This window comes from Strix aluco, chromosome 5 (assembly GCF_031877795.1).
Source record: "Strix aluco isolate bStrAlu1 chromosome 5, bStrAlu1.hap1, whole genome shotgun sequence".
In the NCBI taxonomy this organism is placed as follows: Eukaryota; Metazoa; Chordata; class Aves; order Strigiformes; family Strigidae; genus Strix; species Strix aluco.
The window spans coordinates 64,110,751-64,128,172 of record NC_133935.1 but is presented as its reverse complement, the minus strand read 5'-3'; the positions used below and the strand labels follow the sequence as shown (position 1 = coordinate 64,128,172).

Genomic DNA, 17,422 nt, shown 5'->3' with positions numbered 1-17,422 from the left:
GCCATGGGAACCTATGCAATTATAAAGGCAGCTAAAGACTAATTGTACGTACCATGTTTCCTGCGATACTGGGCCTAGAAATAGTTGTGATCCTGAGGCAAGAGGAAAAATGTTGGAAAGTGTTTCAGTTAGTTATAAATTACTTGTGGTATGTTGTAGTCAGTAAATAAAAAAAGCAAAAAGATATCTTCACCATTTTCTTGCCGTAACAGTAACATTCCTGACAGTTCACTAATGGATCCCCTCTTCGTTATACTTCATTTCCCTCCAGTAGTTTGTTCCTCTTTCTGGGGAAATCTGTCTCATTAATATTTCTAGATACAACCTTACCTGTATTTTTTCAGTACCACTGCAATGTTGGGTAACTTTAACTAATTACTTCTCTTTGGTGTGGTTTTATGTAAAAGAAATACTAATTCTGTTATTTATTGTTGAAATGAGCAAACCAATCAGTATTTAGTAGTGCTTCTAAACATGTATCTCCTCTTGCCTTTCAACATTTTGGCCACTGCTCAGTTTTCTTCATGTTATCACTACCTTCACACTAGCTGAAGCACCCAGAACCATAACTAATCTGACAGAGGGAGATGTCTAGTACTACACGAAGAAGGGCTACTCATGCCATCACCTGTGATGTGATACCTCCAGCCGTGCATCTCCAAATTATCATTTGGCACTGCTTCCACCATATCATATTGACAGTTCACACCCCGCTTGTTGTTGAGCTGATATCATATGAAAGTTTTTTTTCATCTGAATGCTAGACTGATTTTTAAGTTTCTCTGTCTGACCGACTGTCTGCACTGGGGTTAGTTCTGCCTAGATACAGCAGTGTGCCTTTGTATTAAATGACTGAAGTTGAATGCTGCATCCTTAAAATATCTACATTAATGTTTAACCTCTAAGTCAACATGAACTGCAGCTCTATTCATCACCTTTTCTGTTAGATCAAGGTTGAGGACCTGGTACACAATATGAGTGACCTGACACAACCCACAACTTAATTTTAGTTGTATACAGACTTATGAACCATTTTTTCCTATGTCAGTATGCAACTGAACATATGGGCTTGGGTACTATCCTCCAAGCAGGCCTGATGGGTGCAGCTGAGAAAGATCTAAGGTTCTTTTTCAGGAGACTTCCCTAATGCTCATGAACTTGACGCAAACATCTGATAGGTTTTACTCACAGAAACCCAGGTCTGCTTGAAAGCTTCAAACCACATTTATTGTAAATTAATGGAAAAAAAAAAAAAGAAGAAACCACAGGTTGGTAAACTATTACATCTCAGTGTGAAGATCTTGTCCAGTGACGTGCAATCAGATATTGAAAAGAATATCTAAATAAGCAGCAATTTCTCAATAGAAATCTCATTAAATAAAAAAGAAAATTATTTCCATATTTACAGATTACAAGTCAAATGTATCCTTAAAGCATTGTTTTGTATTTAGCGGGTTTATTTCTTTGAAATAAAAGAGAAAAGTTTTGAATCTAAGAGTGTGCTTTGGAAGCAGCTTGCTAGACAGTCTATGTTACCACCAGTGAATGGACGAGTAGCCTCTCCTTGACCACTGCAGTGCTCTGCCTCTTCTGTATTCCAGGCTTTCACCGAAGGGCTTCTGGTACCTCCACCTAGGAGAGGGGGGTGGGGAGGGTGTTCATTACATTTGCTGTACAGTCTGTATGGCAAAATTCCTACCAGAGACACACTCCAAAGAGCCCTGTGTCATGCAGCATCTCCCGTAACAAGCCTGAAGCTGGGGAAGTACCCTACTTTCTGTCAAAATCACAGTTGAATAGAAATCAGTATGCTGAGAAAAGCCCAATCAGAGAAGAGCCTCCTTCCAAATGTTTTCTTATGCTCACATTTCTAAGAATTTTTTTTAATTAAATGTGCATGCACTAAAATTAATGGAGCTTGTGCTATATCTGAGCCACAATCAGTTACTTAAATATAATCTCTTACTTACCCGCCTTAATTGCTTTATGCTGCTTGCCCGAATTGCTTCCATAAGGTTGTCATGGAGAGACCTTTGTGGGGTGGAGGGACGGGTAGAGGGTCGTGAACCTTCCTCTGATTTTCCGTCCGAGACTGATTTTAGGGAATCTTTAATTTCTTTCAATATACTGTTCTCATGTTTTTTGCTTTTTTTGCCTTTTTTCTTTTTCTGTCCATTCTGTAAGGCTTTTTTTGAGCTTTCTTGCTGTTTGATGACTTCAGCTATATTCCTGGTTGGTGCCTTCTTCTCTGGAATAACTGGGGGAGGAGGAGGAGGAGGAGGAGGTGGGGGTGGAGGGGGAGGTGGGGGTGCAGGAGCTGGAGGCTGACTTTTCACTGGCTGTGCTTTCTTAGGAAGCTTTGGAGAGGACCAAGGTGAGCTCTTAGGTGACACATAAGGTGAGGACCGAGGAGTCCCCTTCTGCAAGACTTTGGTCTTTGTGATGGCTCCATCACAACCAGACTCTTGTTGCCGCTGCTCCTGCATACGCTTTTGTCTTTGTTTATCCATATTTCTTGTCAGGATACTTGTCATGCTCATTCTTGGGCCAGCAAGGTCAAAGTGGTATCCAAGCTTGACCAGAGTGGTGTTCTCTTTCAACAGTTTAACTATGTCCATTTCCACCTGGCTGCCCATGATGTGCCTTTGATTGTGGAACCGCAGTTCTGTTAGAACCTTATTGTTCTGCAAAGCTCTCATGATGGCCAGCACTCCTTTGCCTGTGATAAAATTTGACTCAATATTCAGACTAGTTATATGCTGATTTACCTTTAACATACCAGCAATAGCTATTGCAACGTTGTCATCAGCATGCGTGTTAGCCAAGCTGAATGACTTAACCACCGTGTTGTCCCTCAGGGCTTGAGAAAATTGTATAAGCATCTGTGAAGTGATGTTTTCAATGTTGTTCAGATTGACCTCTGTGGTGTCAGGGTCATTGCTCCTAACTTTTTCCAAAGCATCCTCAATAACTGTTGGATTTCCACAAGGGTGGATGGCACTGCTTTTTACACTCAGATTATCAGTGTCTTTTCCATCATGGCCATTGAGTAAGTTTTCATCGTCCTTTGCATCATTAGAATTTTTGCGTCTGATGTGGTCAGAACTCCCGCCATCGTCAGGTCTTTCAGCAGCTGCAGCATTTTGCTTTTCCTCATCCTCATCATCACTGTCATCTTCATCTTCCTCCTCATCTTCTTCTTCTTCATCATCCTCTTCAGTACATGCCTCCTCAGACACTTCACTATTGCTTTCTGTAAAATATTCTTCTCGAATGTCTTCTGAATTGTCGTCTTCTTGCTCAGTATCCTGAACAGGAAAGTAGGTGTGGGTGTTAAACTTGATTGCAGTAATGTAGCTACTGCCTTTTTGCACAAAACTAATTATCTGGAAAGTATGTAAGTTAATACTGAAAGCTAAAAATAAATTCCCAGAAACAGAGACAGTTAGGAGAACAGAAAATGTCTCAGTACCTAACACCTTTTTAACAGTATTTCTTTCATATTCTTTAGAAGAGAAATGCTTAGCATAAATTGGAACAGATTTAATGACATGAATTATTTCTGCCAAGAGAAAATTTGATACAAGATATTGCGACATGGACATAGTTCATGCTTTCTATGTGTTGGCACGTCCACAAGGGGATGTTATTTGGATCCTTGCCAGCAGAAACATAAGACCGCAATTTCAGAATGGACATGATCTATGAGCAACAAGTTTCTTGATTTCATAGGATTAGACATCTGTGTCTATGCTCAGACTCCCTTGCTTATGTTAGTACATCTAAAAAGGCTAAAGACTGCTGTGATTTAGAACACCAATAGTATTTGCACATGTAAACACGGATATCAACATGCAAAATAATACAGAATTGCAGGAATCATGTCAAAAAGACTTTAGATGCACTGCATGGGCTATACACACTTAGAAGTTATTTGTGAAGAAAAGATTCAGACACATTCCCGCAGGTAACAAGTAATCATACGTCAATAATCCCCAAACGTTTGCCAAGAGCTAAGACTGTGCTCACTGACAGCTGTCACAGGTCAGTTGCCATAGTGTAACTCATTATAGCTCATTGCCTATAGAGTAAACTGACTTTTTCTAAACCCCAAGGTTATTTTAGTGTGTTTGATGGGCACCAAAATGGCAAATTTGGATCTGCTTCTCAAAGTTCTGCCTGGTGCCCTCAGCAGTTACGGTGGCAGAAGACAATTCTCTGTGTAGGAACAGCAAAAGGCCTGCACCCCAGGGAAGTCTCACTCTCCATCCGGAAGACTCCAGAAGCATGTAGGCCATGACTGAACCCTCACACTATGACCAACCTTAAGCCTCTTTCCCCAAAAGACCTCCCATGTCCCTGTTTTGTCTATTGGACAAGCCATAGCATATGCCTTTTTATGTACATTTGTAAATGTTTATAAATTTTGGATGAAATATAGTTGTTCTGTATGCACTACTTTAGCAATATTCATATTTTAGTCTTTGTAAAATACTAGAGGGTATTTTACAAAGTGAGTACACTCTGAGGAGACACAGCGATTCTGTTTTGTGCTTTTTGGAAAATGAAAGTGTTACTAACATGACAGCCTATTTTTAGAAAACCCGTGCAGTTTTAGGTTTGCTTAATTATCTTGCTCTAAAAATGAAGGGAAAGGTCAAAATAATAGTAATGACAGATTGCACAGTACTGTTTCACAATCTTAATCAGATTTCTGTGTTGGGACACATGCAAAACAGACGGTAATTGTAATGTGTGCAGAAGTGTGACTTCAATGAAACCGGACATCGAGCTGTTCCAGCCTGTTGTTCATGAGCATTCAGCAGCTGGAGGGCTTGTAGGGCCCGGCACCGTTGCTTTTCCTGCAGATCATGTGCATGAATGCCCTTACCCTGAGAGACGCTGTGCTACATACAGAAACAGGGCTGTGTTTCAGCCAGGCTTGTTATGGGACTAAGATTTATATCTGTATCCTCTATACATATATGCAGACTTTTAAAAGCTGAATACACAAGATATCCAGGAACCTGTCTTCATGGCTATGCTTTTATCTATCCAAGAATATACACTACACCCTTCAACACAGCTGCAGATGAGCAGAAGTTGGTGCCTCTAAATGAACTGTCAATATGCTTGATGACATTACATTAATAAAAAAAAAAAAATACTTGGGTTTTGTTTTTGGAGTGGCATTTCTGGGGTCAAAGGGGGAATTTAGTTTCCTGTCACATACATCATTTGGTGTCATAACAATCTGCATGATAATTTTGAAATCAAGTACTCCTCTCTTTACAGATCCATAGAGACATGCTCTGTTATTGTGGCAGCATTTCCATACAGGACTGATGCAGGCAGCCTGCAAGGCTTCATCTTACTTTGTAGCAGTAACTCAATGAAAAGTTAGGACTAAGATAGTCAATGCAGAGAGGTATCTTTGGAGGGCAAGTCATTTACCCTAAAAGGCTATCAGCAGGATGTTTGCCTTCTGGAGGGGCTGACCTCTTACCACTAACTATAGAAGGAGCACAAATAACCATCTTAGATGAGGTGTCTGATTTTCAGACAGTTGAGGGCAGCAAGAAAATTGCTATCAAGAAACGCAGAAGCAGTTTTCTTACTGCCTTCAGTGCCCTCGACATCAGCGTGTCAATATTTTCATATTTACAGATGCATTTAGGAAGTTTCTTCTCAGATCAAAAAGTACAGAGGTTTTGCAAGTGCTTAAGAGTTTTAGCCAGTACCCATTGTTAATGCTGTATAGACATGGAAAAAGAAAAAAAAATCCTGCCATTGTATAAGACACCAAACTAGACCTGTTCAGAGGGTTTTTTGGAACTGTCCAGGTTTTGAGTTCTAGGCTCAGCTGGAAATAAACATTAATCTTGCCATTGCCTCCCTAGGACTTGACAAACAGGGAGTGAAGTCAACATCTGCAAGCTGATACTAACGGTCTGTTGACAGCTAGTGGTCTGTGTGCTTGCCTACAAAGACATTACTCCACCATTCACCAGCAGGAGAGAACAATTAAGTGTAAAGAAATCCTGGATGTTATTATTGCAGGCTAATTTAACCCAGGTGGTTTTTCTTAAAGAGAGTATTATATCTAATGTACAAACTGCAATTATTGCCTTGCAAGTGAACTGAGCTCCTGAATCAAGATTGTTAGAAGTTCTGAGTCCAGTTTTGCTGTCTTTACATTTTTGCATTATTTTCTACTTAAACATGGGAAAACTTGTCCTTTTAAGAAGAGTCAGAGCTTGGTACGAAGCAGTGCTTAAAAATCAAAAAGCTACTCACATCCCCAAGTCCTCACTTTGCTTTGAAATTACATGGAGCCAATGGGAAAACAGAGGTTGCTTGTTGATAGAGCTCAGTCTCACAAATTGTTTTAGCAAGGGCCTGGGAGATGCTGACATGGACATCGGCTTAGACTGAGAGTGCTCATCACCTGCTAGGACTGAGCCCTTCAGTCCTGCCCAGCTGTACTGTTCATTTCCAGTTTAGGGATCCACTTTTGCTATTAAAATTTTTATTCTGGGGGACAAATCGCCTAACAAGCACTATTGATTGTTTTTGGGGGAATACAGATGAATGGTTTGGCTGATTACTCTACCCCAGGCCACTTTTTAAATAACTTACAGCTACTCTCTGACAACAGTTGCCAGAAGACTCCCGTGCCGTGCCAGGGATCCTCAGCAGGAACAAAGCAACATAAGCTGCTGACTGCAATGCAGCTTCCTTCCAGCGAGCACGAAGCCTGGCGTCCGCTTACTCAACTTCTGACATAACATGTAGTCAAAATTATCTTCCTAATATGCTTCTCAGCAGTCAATACAGATTATTTTTTTAAAGGAAAGGAAAAGTCAATTTTTTAACTTTTAAACCAAATCAAAAGTTACCCCAAAGTCCACATCACTACCTGGAAATAATTTGTAACACGCTCTTTAAAATTTATTCCTATTGATTTAAAATTTATTCCTATTCCTGTTGATCACTAACAATAGTTTGTACATTATTATCTTCTGTTCTTAACTAAGCTTTTAAGGTACCTCCAGAGATAGAGAGCATAACCTTCCTGAGCTAACATGTAGTGCTTTAGCAGACACAAAAGTACGGCTAACAGTGTTCCTAAAAATGCTACAAGGGGATGAAAGAAAATGAAAACTGTGACCAAGATTATACCAGGGAAGAACAAGCCCAAATATTTCAAGGAAACAGCGAATGCCTTAGCATCTTACCTTGTCGCATGCACCCAATCTCTCTTCTTCTAAGAGTTTCTTGGTCTCCCTCTCCCAATAGGCCATCAGCGCTTCCCGGCTGAAAGTCCCTGTTGGTGTTTTCTCCGTCAGGCTCTTCTGCCGTTGTCCCACTGGAAGGTTACGGTCAGGCTCTATGTCCTCCAGCTCCCGCTCCAGCTCCTTAAGCTCCTCTTCAGTGAGAGAAGCAAGGAGCTCATCTTCATCAATGTCTTCATATTTACTGAGCTCTCTTCTGTAGCCAAAGGTAGACATGGTCCCGCTTAGTCAGGCTGGTACAAACCTGAAGTGACTAGGCATTCAAGAAGGCTGAAGCAAGCAAGCTGTGTCTCGTTTGGTCAGCAACTGTTTCCCTGCGTAGTGGAGGCACCCTTTTAAGAGTAATCATCAGGGGCTTACGACAATGCATGGAGGGATGAAAGCATGCTCCGTTTTAAGCATCAGACGTCAGCTAGACATCTGAACAGTAAGAATGTCCCAACACTAGTGTTTGCAGGTCCCTTAAAGAGGGGGATTATTGACACACTGGCCATGGCCATATTTAGAGCAGGCGGCTAGCGGGAGAATACCAGCCTCACAGACGGGGGGGCAGCAGCAAATAAAACCCTGGGCACATTTACACCAACTTCATGTCCAAACTGCAGTAGAGAAAGAACAATGAAAATCCATTTAATCCTGAGCTGCCACAGGGGCTGGAAATAAAACACCCTCGCTGTTGTTCAGCAGACTTCCTCTCATTCTCACGGTTTTCCAGCGGAACCGCACTGTTATCCTGCCAAGGCGTTTGCGGGAGGTTGGGATCGGTGGGAAGGCAGCCCGAGGGGAGGAGGTCAGCATGCCTGCGCCTGTGGGCAGCACTGCTCCTGCAATGTCACGCCTCGCCTGTAACAAATCACACAACTGGATTATTTGTTAATTCCTTTTTTTTTTTTTTTTTATTCTGAGGATAATCGGGGGGAGAATCAGCTTGACATGTCCATTTGGAGCGCCTGTGAGATTTTTTTTCATGCGGAGAACTGTGCTCTGCTGGGGGAGTAAGTAGAGTCCCCCAGAGCTTTAGGGGGAACCAGTCCCGGGTGGGCAGTGGGGCTCTGTCTTCTGACAGCCCCTCACAAATGAAGGCCTCTAGTGGCTATTTTAGTCAATGGCTATTGCTTGCTGTAGCTGACTGATGTGCAGCTGGAGAGTGCCCCTAATTTTAAATGTCTATCTACATTATCATGTCTGCTAATAAATGATACATTATTCTGATATTATTTTTATAGATGGGTATCTTCCAATGTAAGAAACTACAGAATGAAAGGTTAAACTTCACAATGTTTTATTCTTCTCTCTATTAGCAGTGAATGATGGTGAACTAGCAACATTTTCTGAAATATTCAGGTCAGCAATACCTGCAAACCTGTGTTAAGAGGGAGAGGAAGACGGAAAGACAGAGAAAAGGTTGTTTTTCATACAGGGAAGTAGGAACACATCTATACCAACATATATCAACCTTATTAAATGATAACATACAGAGGGTTTATTTTTAGATAGTCAAGTCAGTATTTAATGGAAATGTAAGTGAAAATAATTTGAAGTATTGTTCTTGTCAACATCATTTCTTTTTGGTTAGTATGGGTTGGAAACCTGATGCATGATGTTTAGCCAAATCGCTCATTTAGTTTTATTATTATGCATATTGCTTTACTGGCAAGGGAGAGAGGAGATTGAGCATGATTTTCATAAACAGACTTGATAAAGAAATTACATTTTTCCTTTGGTCATTTTCCTATATGAATTTCATGCAGTTTAGCTTGCTCAAGAAGTGGGATGAAAGCTTACAAGCTTAGTCTTCCCTAACACAAGAAATACATTAATAAAGCAGACTAAAGAATATTGTGAATCTTAAAATAAAATAAGTATTTGCAAATCATTTACATTGGCCAAATCTTTTCATAAAATAAAAAGGAGGAAGATGCAAACCAGTTTGGCTTATGGAGCTAAGAGTGTTACCTTCATGGTATAAGATCCTGTGATGGGTCACCTGTGCCTAGAGAAGTCAATGGGCAATGGGTCAGCAGAAGTTCTGCTCACTTTCAGCTGCACTTACAGAAATGATGCTTAGGTCAAATTCTCTAAAATGTGAAACAACAGAAAAAAATAATAATAAGTACCTTTTTTTCTTTTACTTTGTGTTATGAATGCTGACTTTGGCATTAATTAAATGTATATAACAGGACGCCAAACAGTTTTATTCCTTCAGTATGTCTAGGGCAATGGTTCACTTTGTTATCACTGGAGTTAGAGAAGCAGCACAATAAAATTGATGTTCTTGGGTGCATTTTTGCAGACAACATTTTGCTGAAAACCTTTTTAGATGGAGTTGATTAGAAAATTTGCACTCTGTTGGAAAATGCTGATTGAAACTGAAATGCTTTTAGAAATGTGCTATATTTTACTAGTACAATGTTGACATGTACAACACTGATATGTACAATATTAAAAGCAAAAACATCTGATTAAAATGAAATCTATTCAGATATACTGTTTCACAGAAAATTCTGAGCTTTCTGCTTTTCCTTTTTTCCTCAGATACAACAAAATTTGTAAGTCTCTGAATTTTCCTGGGCTGAGAGTCCGTAATACAAAGTTCAAACATACGGATACCTGAATTGTCTATTTAAAGTTTTCTATGTATAATTCAAATTTTCCAAACTCAAAGGAACTTCAAAAAGCAACATGCACTTGCAAAATAATATTCCAAAAGAAGACTTAGTCCAGCCCTTGGCAGCAATATGAATGATACTATGAGGCATGATACAACGCTGGGACAGTGGTGATGTTTTTTTGTATATAAAATATCAGTGATGTCCATTCCAGCCACGAGATAAGAGAATTTAAAGATGCTACTAAAGATGGACAAGGTATTTCTCCCCTGATGCAAGGGAGAAATTGGCAGTTATAAGAGGTTTGGGATCCTTTCTTAATCCTGTACATGTCACTCATGGTAATTTAGGACCCATTCTTTATACGGAGATGGCCAAGGGTGAAGACCCATCAACAGTCTCTAGAACAATTTTAATAAAAGTAATAAGGCTGTAGCACATGCCAAATTAGACAAACAAAAAGGATGCTAAGACTGTAAAGCTAAATACTCACAGGTAGAAAATGCTGGGATAATATTTGTCCTTGCTTGTTGATGAGCACTGAAACACGGTCCTTAATTCCATAATTCTGTAATCATGTACTTTGATCTTAGACCCATGAGTGCCCAGGACCTTTACTCTTGTTCAGTAGAGATCATGCACATTTAACAGCCTTTCAGCATTCTGTTTTGCCCCGTTCTTCAGCATATCAAGACTAACAATGGCTTTATTTGTCCAGTGGCCCCTTCAAGAGATGTGAAGGTGTTACTGCCTTCGTAACAAGGAAGAATAGAGGTACAGAGATTTTAAGATTGCAAGTACCCACTAATCTGGAGTTTAGGATTCCTTGTTTGGGGGTATTTGGCATTATGCAGCACTTCAGCTGGTCAGGGCTCAGTTCCTGAGGGCACCAGCAACTGCTGAAGCTGCCCACCACTTCAACAGTTCAGATCACAGGTTAACACTCAAATGATTTAATTACAATTAAACTGACTTGTCCAACTTCTGAGAGGAACTTTGCTGCGAAGACAGGAGTGATTGTATTTTCCTGTTATTAGCATTCCTGCCTAAAACTTTTTGTCATTCCACAGTCCCATTTCTCAGGCATTATATATGTTCGTATTTCTGAAAAAACAAAACAAAACAAAACAAAAAAAAAAAACCCCACAAGTAAAAAAATAGCAGTTTGAGCATCCTGTTACACGTCCCATGCTATGTGATCGATCACACCATTATAAACAGCTTAGGAAGAGACCTTGTGCTAGTGAGGTGGCACAGTGAACTTCCCTCCATCACAGAAGGCTGGAGAGCAGAGCGTGAGACGTATGTAGTACATGAGGGCAGGTTTATACTGGCTGTGTTGACAGCTGTTTAGGATGAATCCTCTGAGGTGCTTCAGCACCTCCCAACAGAAAAACCAAACTCATCTCCATAATGCCCTGCTGAAATTCTGTATTCAGGGAATAAACTGTTTCACATGTAGGCCATAAAATCTCTTCACTCAATCTACAGGATTATTAAAAAGTTCCTTTAATAATTTTCCTTTAAACCCTTCAGGACCTGGGATAAGATGAGAGAAAATAAGAACTGGGAGCACCCATTTAATAGGAGCAGGATGCACTCTGCCATTGCAGATACATGGCACCCACGTTCCCAGCTTCGAGTGGGATGGACCCCACTCAGCAGCAGTTAGATTGCAGACAAGACTTCCAATCTTTTCTAGCCTGGGGGATCTATTTTCCTGGTTTTAAAAGAAGAAGCACTTCTAAATGTGGTGGGTTTTTTTCCCTTTCCAAGAAATTAACTATTTCAAGCTGCACCCTACGAAACTTTGTTCTGCTTCTCACACGTTTCCACACTTTGGGCACGTTGGCCCAATGACTGAAAGGATGCAAACAAAACCCAAGGAGTGGTACTCACCCCCCAGCAGGACAAAGCCCACAGTTTAAATTTTACTTCCACTCTGATGAGTGCAAGAAAAGCTACAGGGAAGGAGAGAGGGCTGCACAACCTTGTCCTCAGGCGCAGGACACAGCCAGCCCCAGGACAGTGGCTATTTCAGTCACGGCTCCTGAGGACAGCCTGTCAGACAGATGCGTTGGCTCGTACTGAGCTGCAGTCCCACGCTGCAGGAACAGGTCCAATTGCCATAGAGCACATTAAAAACAATGCACCACAGCATGTCTGGGCTTTCCTCATCTCTCCTGCTGCCCTTCTGCCTGCGGTGTTTGCTCCCACCTCCCCCATCACTTTTGCACCCCTCATTTCTCAACCAGCTCCTTTCCTCCCACCATCCCTTCACGCAGAACCCAAAGCGCCAGCCCCTGAGCTCTCCCATCAGACCCTTTCTTGCCTCCTTGCTGCTCTGCCGCTTTCTCCAGCCCTGGCCCTGCAGACCCCCCTCGCCTGCCCTCTCTGCTCAGCCAATTGCTGTCCTCTCCCACCTCTGCAGCCTGTTCGCTGACCTCGCCTTCCCTCCCCTTCTCACACGTCCCCTGTCCTGCCCCTGTGCTCCCGCCTGCATCAGTTGAGAGAGGTATGTGTAGTGTGTCTCAGTTTCTGTATACTGCTTGTACAGGCCCAGGTTGAATGCAGAGTCCAAATCGGCCTGGAGAGACAAAGGGTCAGCAACCTGGCATCTAAACAGGACCGCGAGGCAGACTGATGGGACAAGCTGTAGCTCTTTTCCCCAGGAGATTAGCATAACTTGTGAAAATTGTGGACACCATACTGTTCCTGAAAAGGATGTGTCATCACCTACATTTAACAGTGGTATCAGCAGAGAGAATGGGATAAAGCATGCACTGAAGGCATTTGAAGGAACAATTTTTCAGCTGCTTTTCTCTATGCCAGATGATTCTGTTGTCCAGTCCATCTCTCTTGGTGATGTCGTAAACAGGGAGTCACACGGGAGAAAAACATTTTTCCCTTCATCCATGCTGGGGAACCAAAAAGTGGGGTAAGTTTAAAGGTGACCCTGATCCAAACCCAGTCTTTGCTGGGGAAACAAACTCAGCTTCCTAACTTAAAGATGGATTTTTCCCACTGTTCCTGTGTAGTGCACCCCAGCCGACCAGGAGGGCAGATTCCTGGTCCAGATTGTAGCTTAACAACTCAGACCCATCACAAACAGTGATCAGCTTTCACTCAAAAACATGTGCATGTGGGCTGCCTTACCGCTCAGATTAGTTTTGAAAACAGCATTCCCAACAGCTGCTGCGGACATAACCAGAAGTCAATATACAACACTATATACCAACAAGCCATGGGGCAACCACTAATCTAATGTGTTTTGATGGTAGGGGTGTTTGGGTTGCCTTGTTTATCAAGAAGACAGAAGAGTCATACATAGTGAGTGAAGAAGTGAATGCGCTCTGATAGTGCTGTTGATGGGAAAAGTGTAAAGATGTGTCTTGGAAGAGGAGTCAAGAGGTCAACCTGGCTGCAGGGAAGCACCAGGGGAAATATTCATCTGGGTGCCAATAAGAACATTCTAGACTACCAAATTCCTCAAGCTTTGATTAAAAGAAGGAAAACTCACTGCCTACATTGCACAGGCACCCAGTGTCCTTCAGGCACAAATCCTGAAGGTCTATTTGATTATACAGAGAGGCATGCAGCTGGGTGCCAAGGGTGCAGCAGACTTGGGGTTTATTGCCCCTTTTGCCTACCTGAATCACACTAAAATAGGGAAGGCAAGGGGGACAAATAAATTCTACTGAATAAACATGATTCCCATTCCCAGTTTTCTTTTCTTCCTACACAGCCAATACTTTTTAATCATCTTGTGTCAGTACAATGTCATGTTCTGTAATAGCAACATGAGATGAATCTGCTTATCTTTGACAGCACAAACTATTCCTGCCAGCGTTTTGCTCAAAGCAAGTGTTTCTCCACATCTCTGTAGACTGGCCATTTCCTCGGTGCCAGTTTCTGCCACACCAAAAAGATAAACTGCTTTGTACACAATGATGATCTTAATGCTCTTGCTTTCATATAGCTGTTCTTATCCCTCAGGAAGAATCTCAGTGTGCTTCACAAACATTGCCAACAGATTTACAAACTATATATAGAAATCATTTCAGTCTCTACTGATGTACAGACATAGGGTGATCACAGCAGCTGTTTGGAATTACATTGCGATATCGCTCAACAGGTTTGGACAGGAAGTAGAGGCCACTGTATTGCAAAGAAAGTAACAGAGGAACTGCTGCATGCACAAAAAATGTGGGTTTTGGAAGTACAGTTTGAATGGGATGCTGTTTAGACATGTGCCGTTAGCCTATTTCCCAAAAAAGCATGACAGAATAGGTAACATCTGCCAATGTAAGCATTATATTATTCATGGTGGTATTTGCAAATATACCGTATTTGCATGTCCAGGTCAGGTAGTTATTAAATTATAAGCGATTATAAAAAGTGTATGGACTTTGTCCTGTGTTGAATGCCTTAGTCTGAGAAGGTTTGCCCACGTAGCTTAGCCAAACCTACAGTTTGCTATTCAGATAAAAAAATTTGCTTTATTTCTTTATACACAAAAAGCAATACAGGTACCTACTTCTATATTTAGTTTTGGTCACTTTTTTTTTAACAGTGTGTGTTTTATGAAGATTTTTTTGAAAAGGAGATCCCAGCAATATAAACAAGTGATGTAATTCATAGGGAATGAAATACAAGCAGCAGTACTAAGTAAATTGTCTACTTTATTGTCTTTATTTATATCTATTTTTTAAATAGTCCATATTAATGATGATAGGAATTCTGGGCACCATATCTACCATGTGCAGAATATGCAGACAAAAGGCAATGGTTTTGCGAGATCGAATGTAGAGGTTTCTACTGAAAATGTGAATTTAGAAAATTAAATGTAAATGCCTTGTACACGTCACCAGAGCTACACTGTTACATCAGTCTTATGACCACTAACAATTTACTAATAGATTTTTACAGCTTTTCAGGAGAACCACAAAACACAGGTTCCTCAGGGAATATTTTTCCTGATCTAAGTACCTCTTTTGCTGGTGCAAGTGACACTTAAGGGAGCATTTTAGAGAGAAAATGCTTCCTATTGCAATATACACTTTAAAATATTTATATAGTAATTTGGTGCACTTACCCATGTACTTCTTCCTGATTTATCCAGCATTTGTCCTGCTAAAGAATCACGATGGATTTCTCTGAAGACCGCTCCATGCATTTGGAGACAGCCAGTGTATTTTTGAATCAAGGTCATTATCTGTAGGGTGCAGAAAAGGCCTCCGAAGGATAGACAACTTGGATGGCAATGTGCCAGCTTTAATTACTGCAGCCTAAACAAACAATTTCCATTGGAAAGGTCAGAGAGAGAACAGGCCAGAATAGGGCCATTAAGGTTGAAAATCACTTTGGTTGAAATTACTTTTCTTGATACCATTTTCCTGAGCAGAGATCTACCAGTCCTAAGGCTTGCAGGGAAAAACAGTGGGGAGAGGCTTTAAAAGGACTGATTCAGCAGGCAGAGTACACCAGGGAGGCAAAGCTGGCTACACAGAAGACACAGAGATGAGGGCAAGAGGCTGTTGATTAGGTGCATATTAAAGGGAGTGATCGAAAAGCAAAAGAGGCGAGACCTGTTCTACAGAGATAAGCCCTCATAAATTTATGCCATTTTTCTCAATGCAAAACATAGCTAAAAGCTGGATATTTTAGAAGACTTTTTCTGCCCCAAGTAAGGGTCAGAAAAAATTCCTGTGCTCTACCCCACAAAAGAGCCCGTGGCTTTATGACTGTGTTTTTCCATGCATGACTCCTGTACTAGCAGTAGTCTGAGAAAGGGCACAAAGGGCTCAGGCACAAAGAGCCCCAGCCAGAACACCGACTGCCGCAGTGGAACAGTAAAACTGCCCCCCCCCTTAATACCCAGAACAAGGATCTGCTGTGCCAGCACCCAAGATTATATGGTAGCCAGTGCATGGAAGTTTTATGGAAGACACACAACATTATAGTCCCTAGATAGAATAGCTGGTCATATACAGAACTCATAGCTATGGTTTGGTCCTTCACCGAGCTATGAAAACACTTACAGCTACAAAGTCCATCTCGCTGGTGCTGCAAGGGCTGACGTAACCACTGCTGAATGTCTGGCTCCTTGGAGAGCTCATCAGTCTGGTGCAGCTGCTTGTGTCAGATTTTATGAGAAACAGAGACCAAGTGATACCTCTGCTTTCAAACATTGTCCCCAAACCGATAGGAGTCCCTACCCCAGAGCATGCCTGAATCAATGCCAGGGCATTTAATTACTTCCAGCCAATGTCGCCCATGGGGTGGGCATGCCATGGAATTGGATTGCAGTGGAACACCCCACAAGTCACACCCAAATAGCAGAGAAAATGAAATCTCAGTGTTGTAAGGGTTCAATCACAGTCCAAGCAGGGAAAAAAATAAGCAGTTTTTTCCTACTGATTTCTTCTTCCAGCTGGGGCTGCTGCCTTTGCCTCTTCTCACACAACCACCAGTCGTGGACCAGTTACATTTGCTGCTCCCACCACCACCTACTCAACACCAAGAAGGCAGTATTCAGTGATCTGGCTGCAAAACATGTGAGTCGAAAGACTTGTGTCCAATCCCTAGCAGTGCCATAAGCATGACATGGGATAAATATCTCCCTTTCCATGTCTATCTCACCTTATATTCCATTTAAAACAAAGTCTTGCCCCTCATGTTTCCATTCAGTTCACAGATGCCTTGAAAGCATTAAAGATGCTTTCTCATAATGTTGTACTTCCTTTACCATCCGGAGGGAGGGGGAGGGGAATCTTCAATAAATAGACAACTTCAATGTCGAAGGACAGAAAAGCTTTAGAACAGGATTAGGCCACCTTCTATAACAGGCTACCAAACAACAAAAATGCCCCGGATGTATTGTTTAAAAGATAAACACAATAATATCATGTCTTTTTAGCTTACCTAATGATATTCTAAGGACAAGCTCATGATATGTTAAAACACTGTCCTAGAGCTGAATGCTTTGATGCCACAGGCAATGTAACTATTGCCTGAAGTGTGTATAAAGTCCTAAATATAAACCTTGGCCCATGAACTAAAATTACTAATGGAATTTGGCTCTAGCCACAGAAAGGGTTTAAAATCTCCTGTCTAAAGCCCTATTTGATCATGTTTCCTCTGCTGGTTGCAGTATACTGTATCAGATACGTGACTACCCAGATTCTTGTGTTGTGCTCACTGTATTCATTAAAAGTACCTGTATTTCTGCTTAGGAATTATCACATAGAAATACCAGTTTATAGGTTATGGAGCATACATGCATTTAGCTCGTTATGTCCCGGATGTATTGGCCAGTGGAGCCTTACTGCTGACAGCCATGCTGGGTTCACAGGGCACTCTGTGCTCAGGCCGTGCCTGGAGTCACCAGCCACCTGGGGCATCCTCCTGCCAGGGGCCTGGCCCAGATGCCAGATACCTAGAAATGTTTCACAAGTGACCAAATTATTCTTTTTCATCCTGGTCAAAATTTATGGCAAAAAAACCCCAGGGGACACG

At 41.6% G+C, this 17,422-nt stretch overlaps 1 protein-coding gene across 1 annotated transcript; it reads right to left on the bottom strand.

Annotated features, from left to right (window-relative positions):
• Positions 1 to 1,202: 1,202 nt before the first annotated feature.
• LMOD2 (leiomodin 2) lies at positions 1,203 to 7,632 on the bottom strand. Its single transcript, XM_074827634.1, has 3 exons — positions 7,239 to 7,632; positions 1,971 to 3,308; positions 1,203 to 1,632 (listed from the first exon to the last, which is right to left on the bottom strand). The coding sequence occupies exons 1-3, from the start codon at positions 7,509 to 7,511 to the stop codon at positions 1,606 to 1,608; spliced, it is 1,638 nt and encodes a 545-aa protein (XP_074683735.1). The 5' UTR covers positions 7,512 to 7,632; the 3' UTR covers positions 1,203 to 1,605.
• Between the last annotated feature and the right edge of the window lie 9,790 nt (positions 7,633 to 17,422).

Coding starts and splice junctions, on each gene's coding strand:
- LMOD2 (XM_074827634.1), bottom strand. CDS start 7,511: ATGTCTACCTTTGGCTACAGAAGAGAGCTCAGTAAATATGAAGACATT. Junction 3,309..7,238: donor GATTGGGTGCATGCGACAAG/GTAAGATGCTAA, acceptor TTTCCTGTTCAG/GATACTGAGCAAGAAGACGA. Junction 1,633..1,970: donor GCATAAAGCAATTAAGGCGG/GTAAGTAAGAGA, acceptor CCCCTCTCCTAG/GTGGAGGTACCAGAAGCCCT.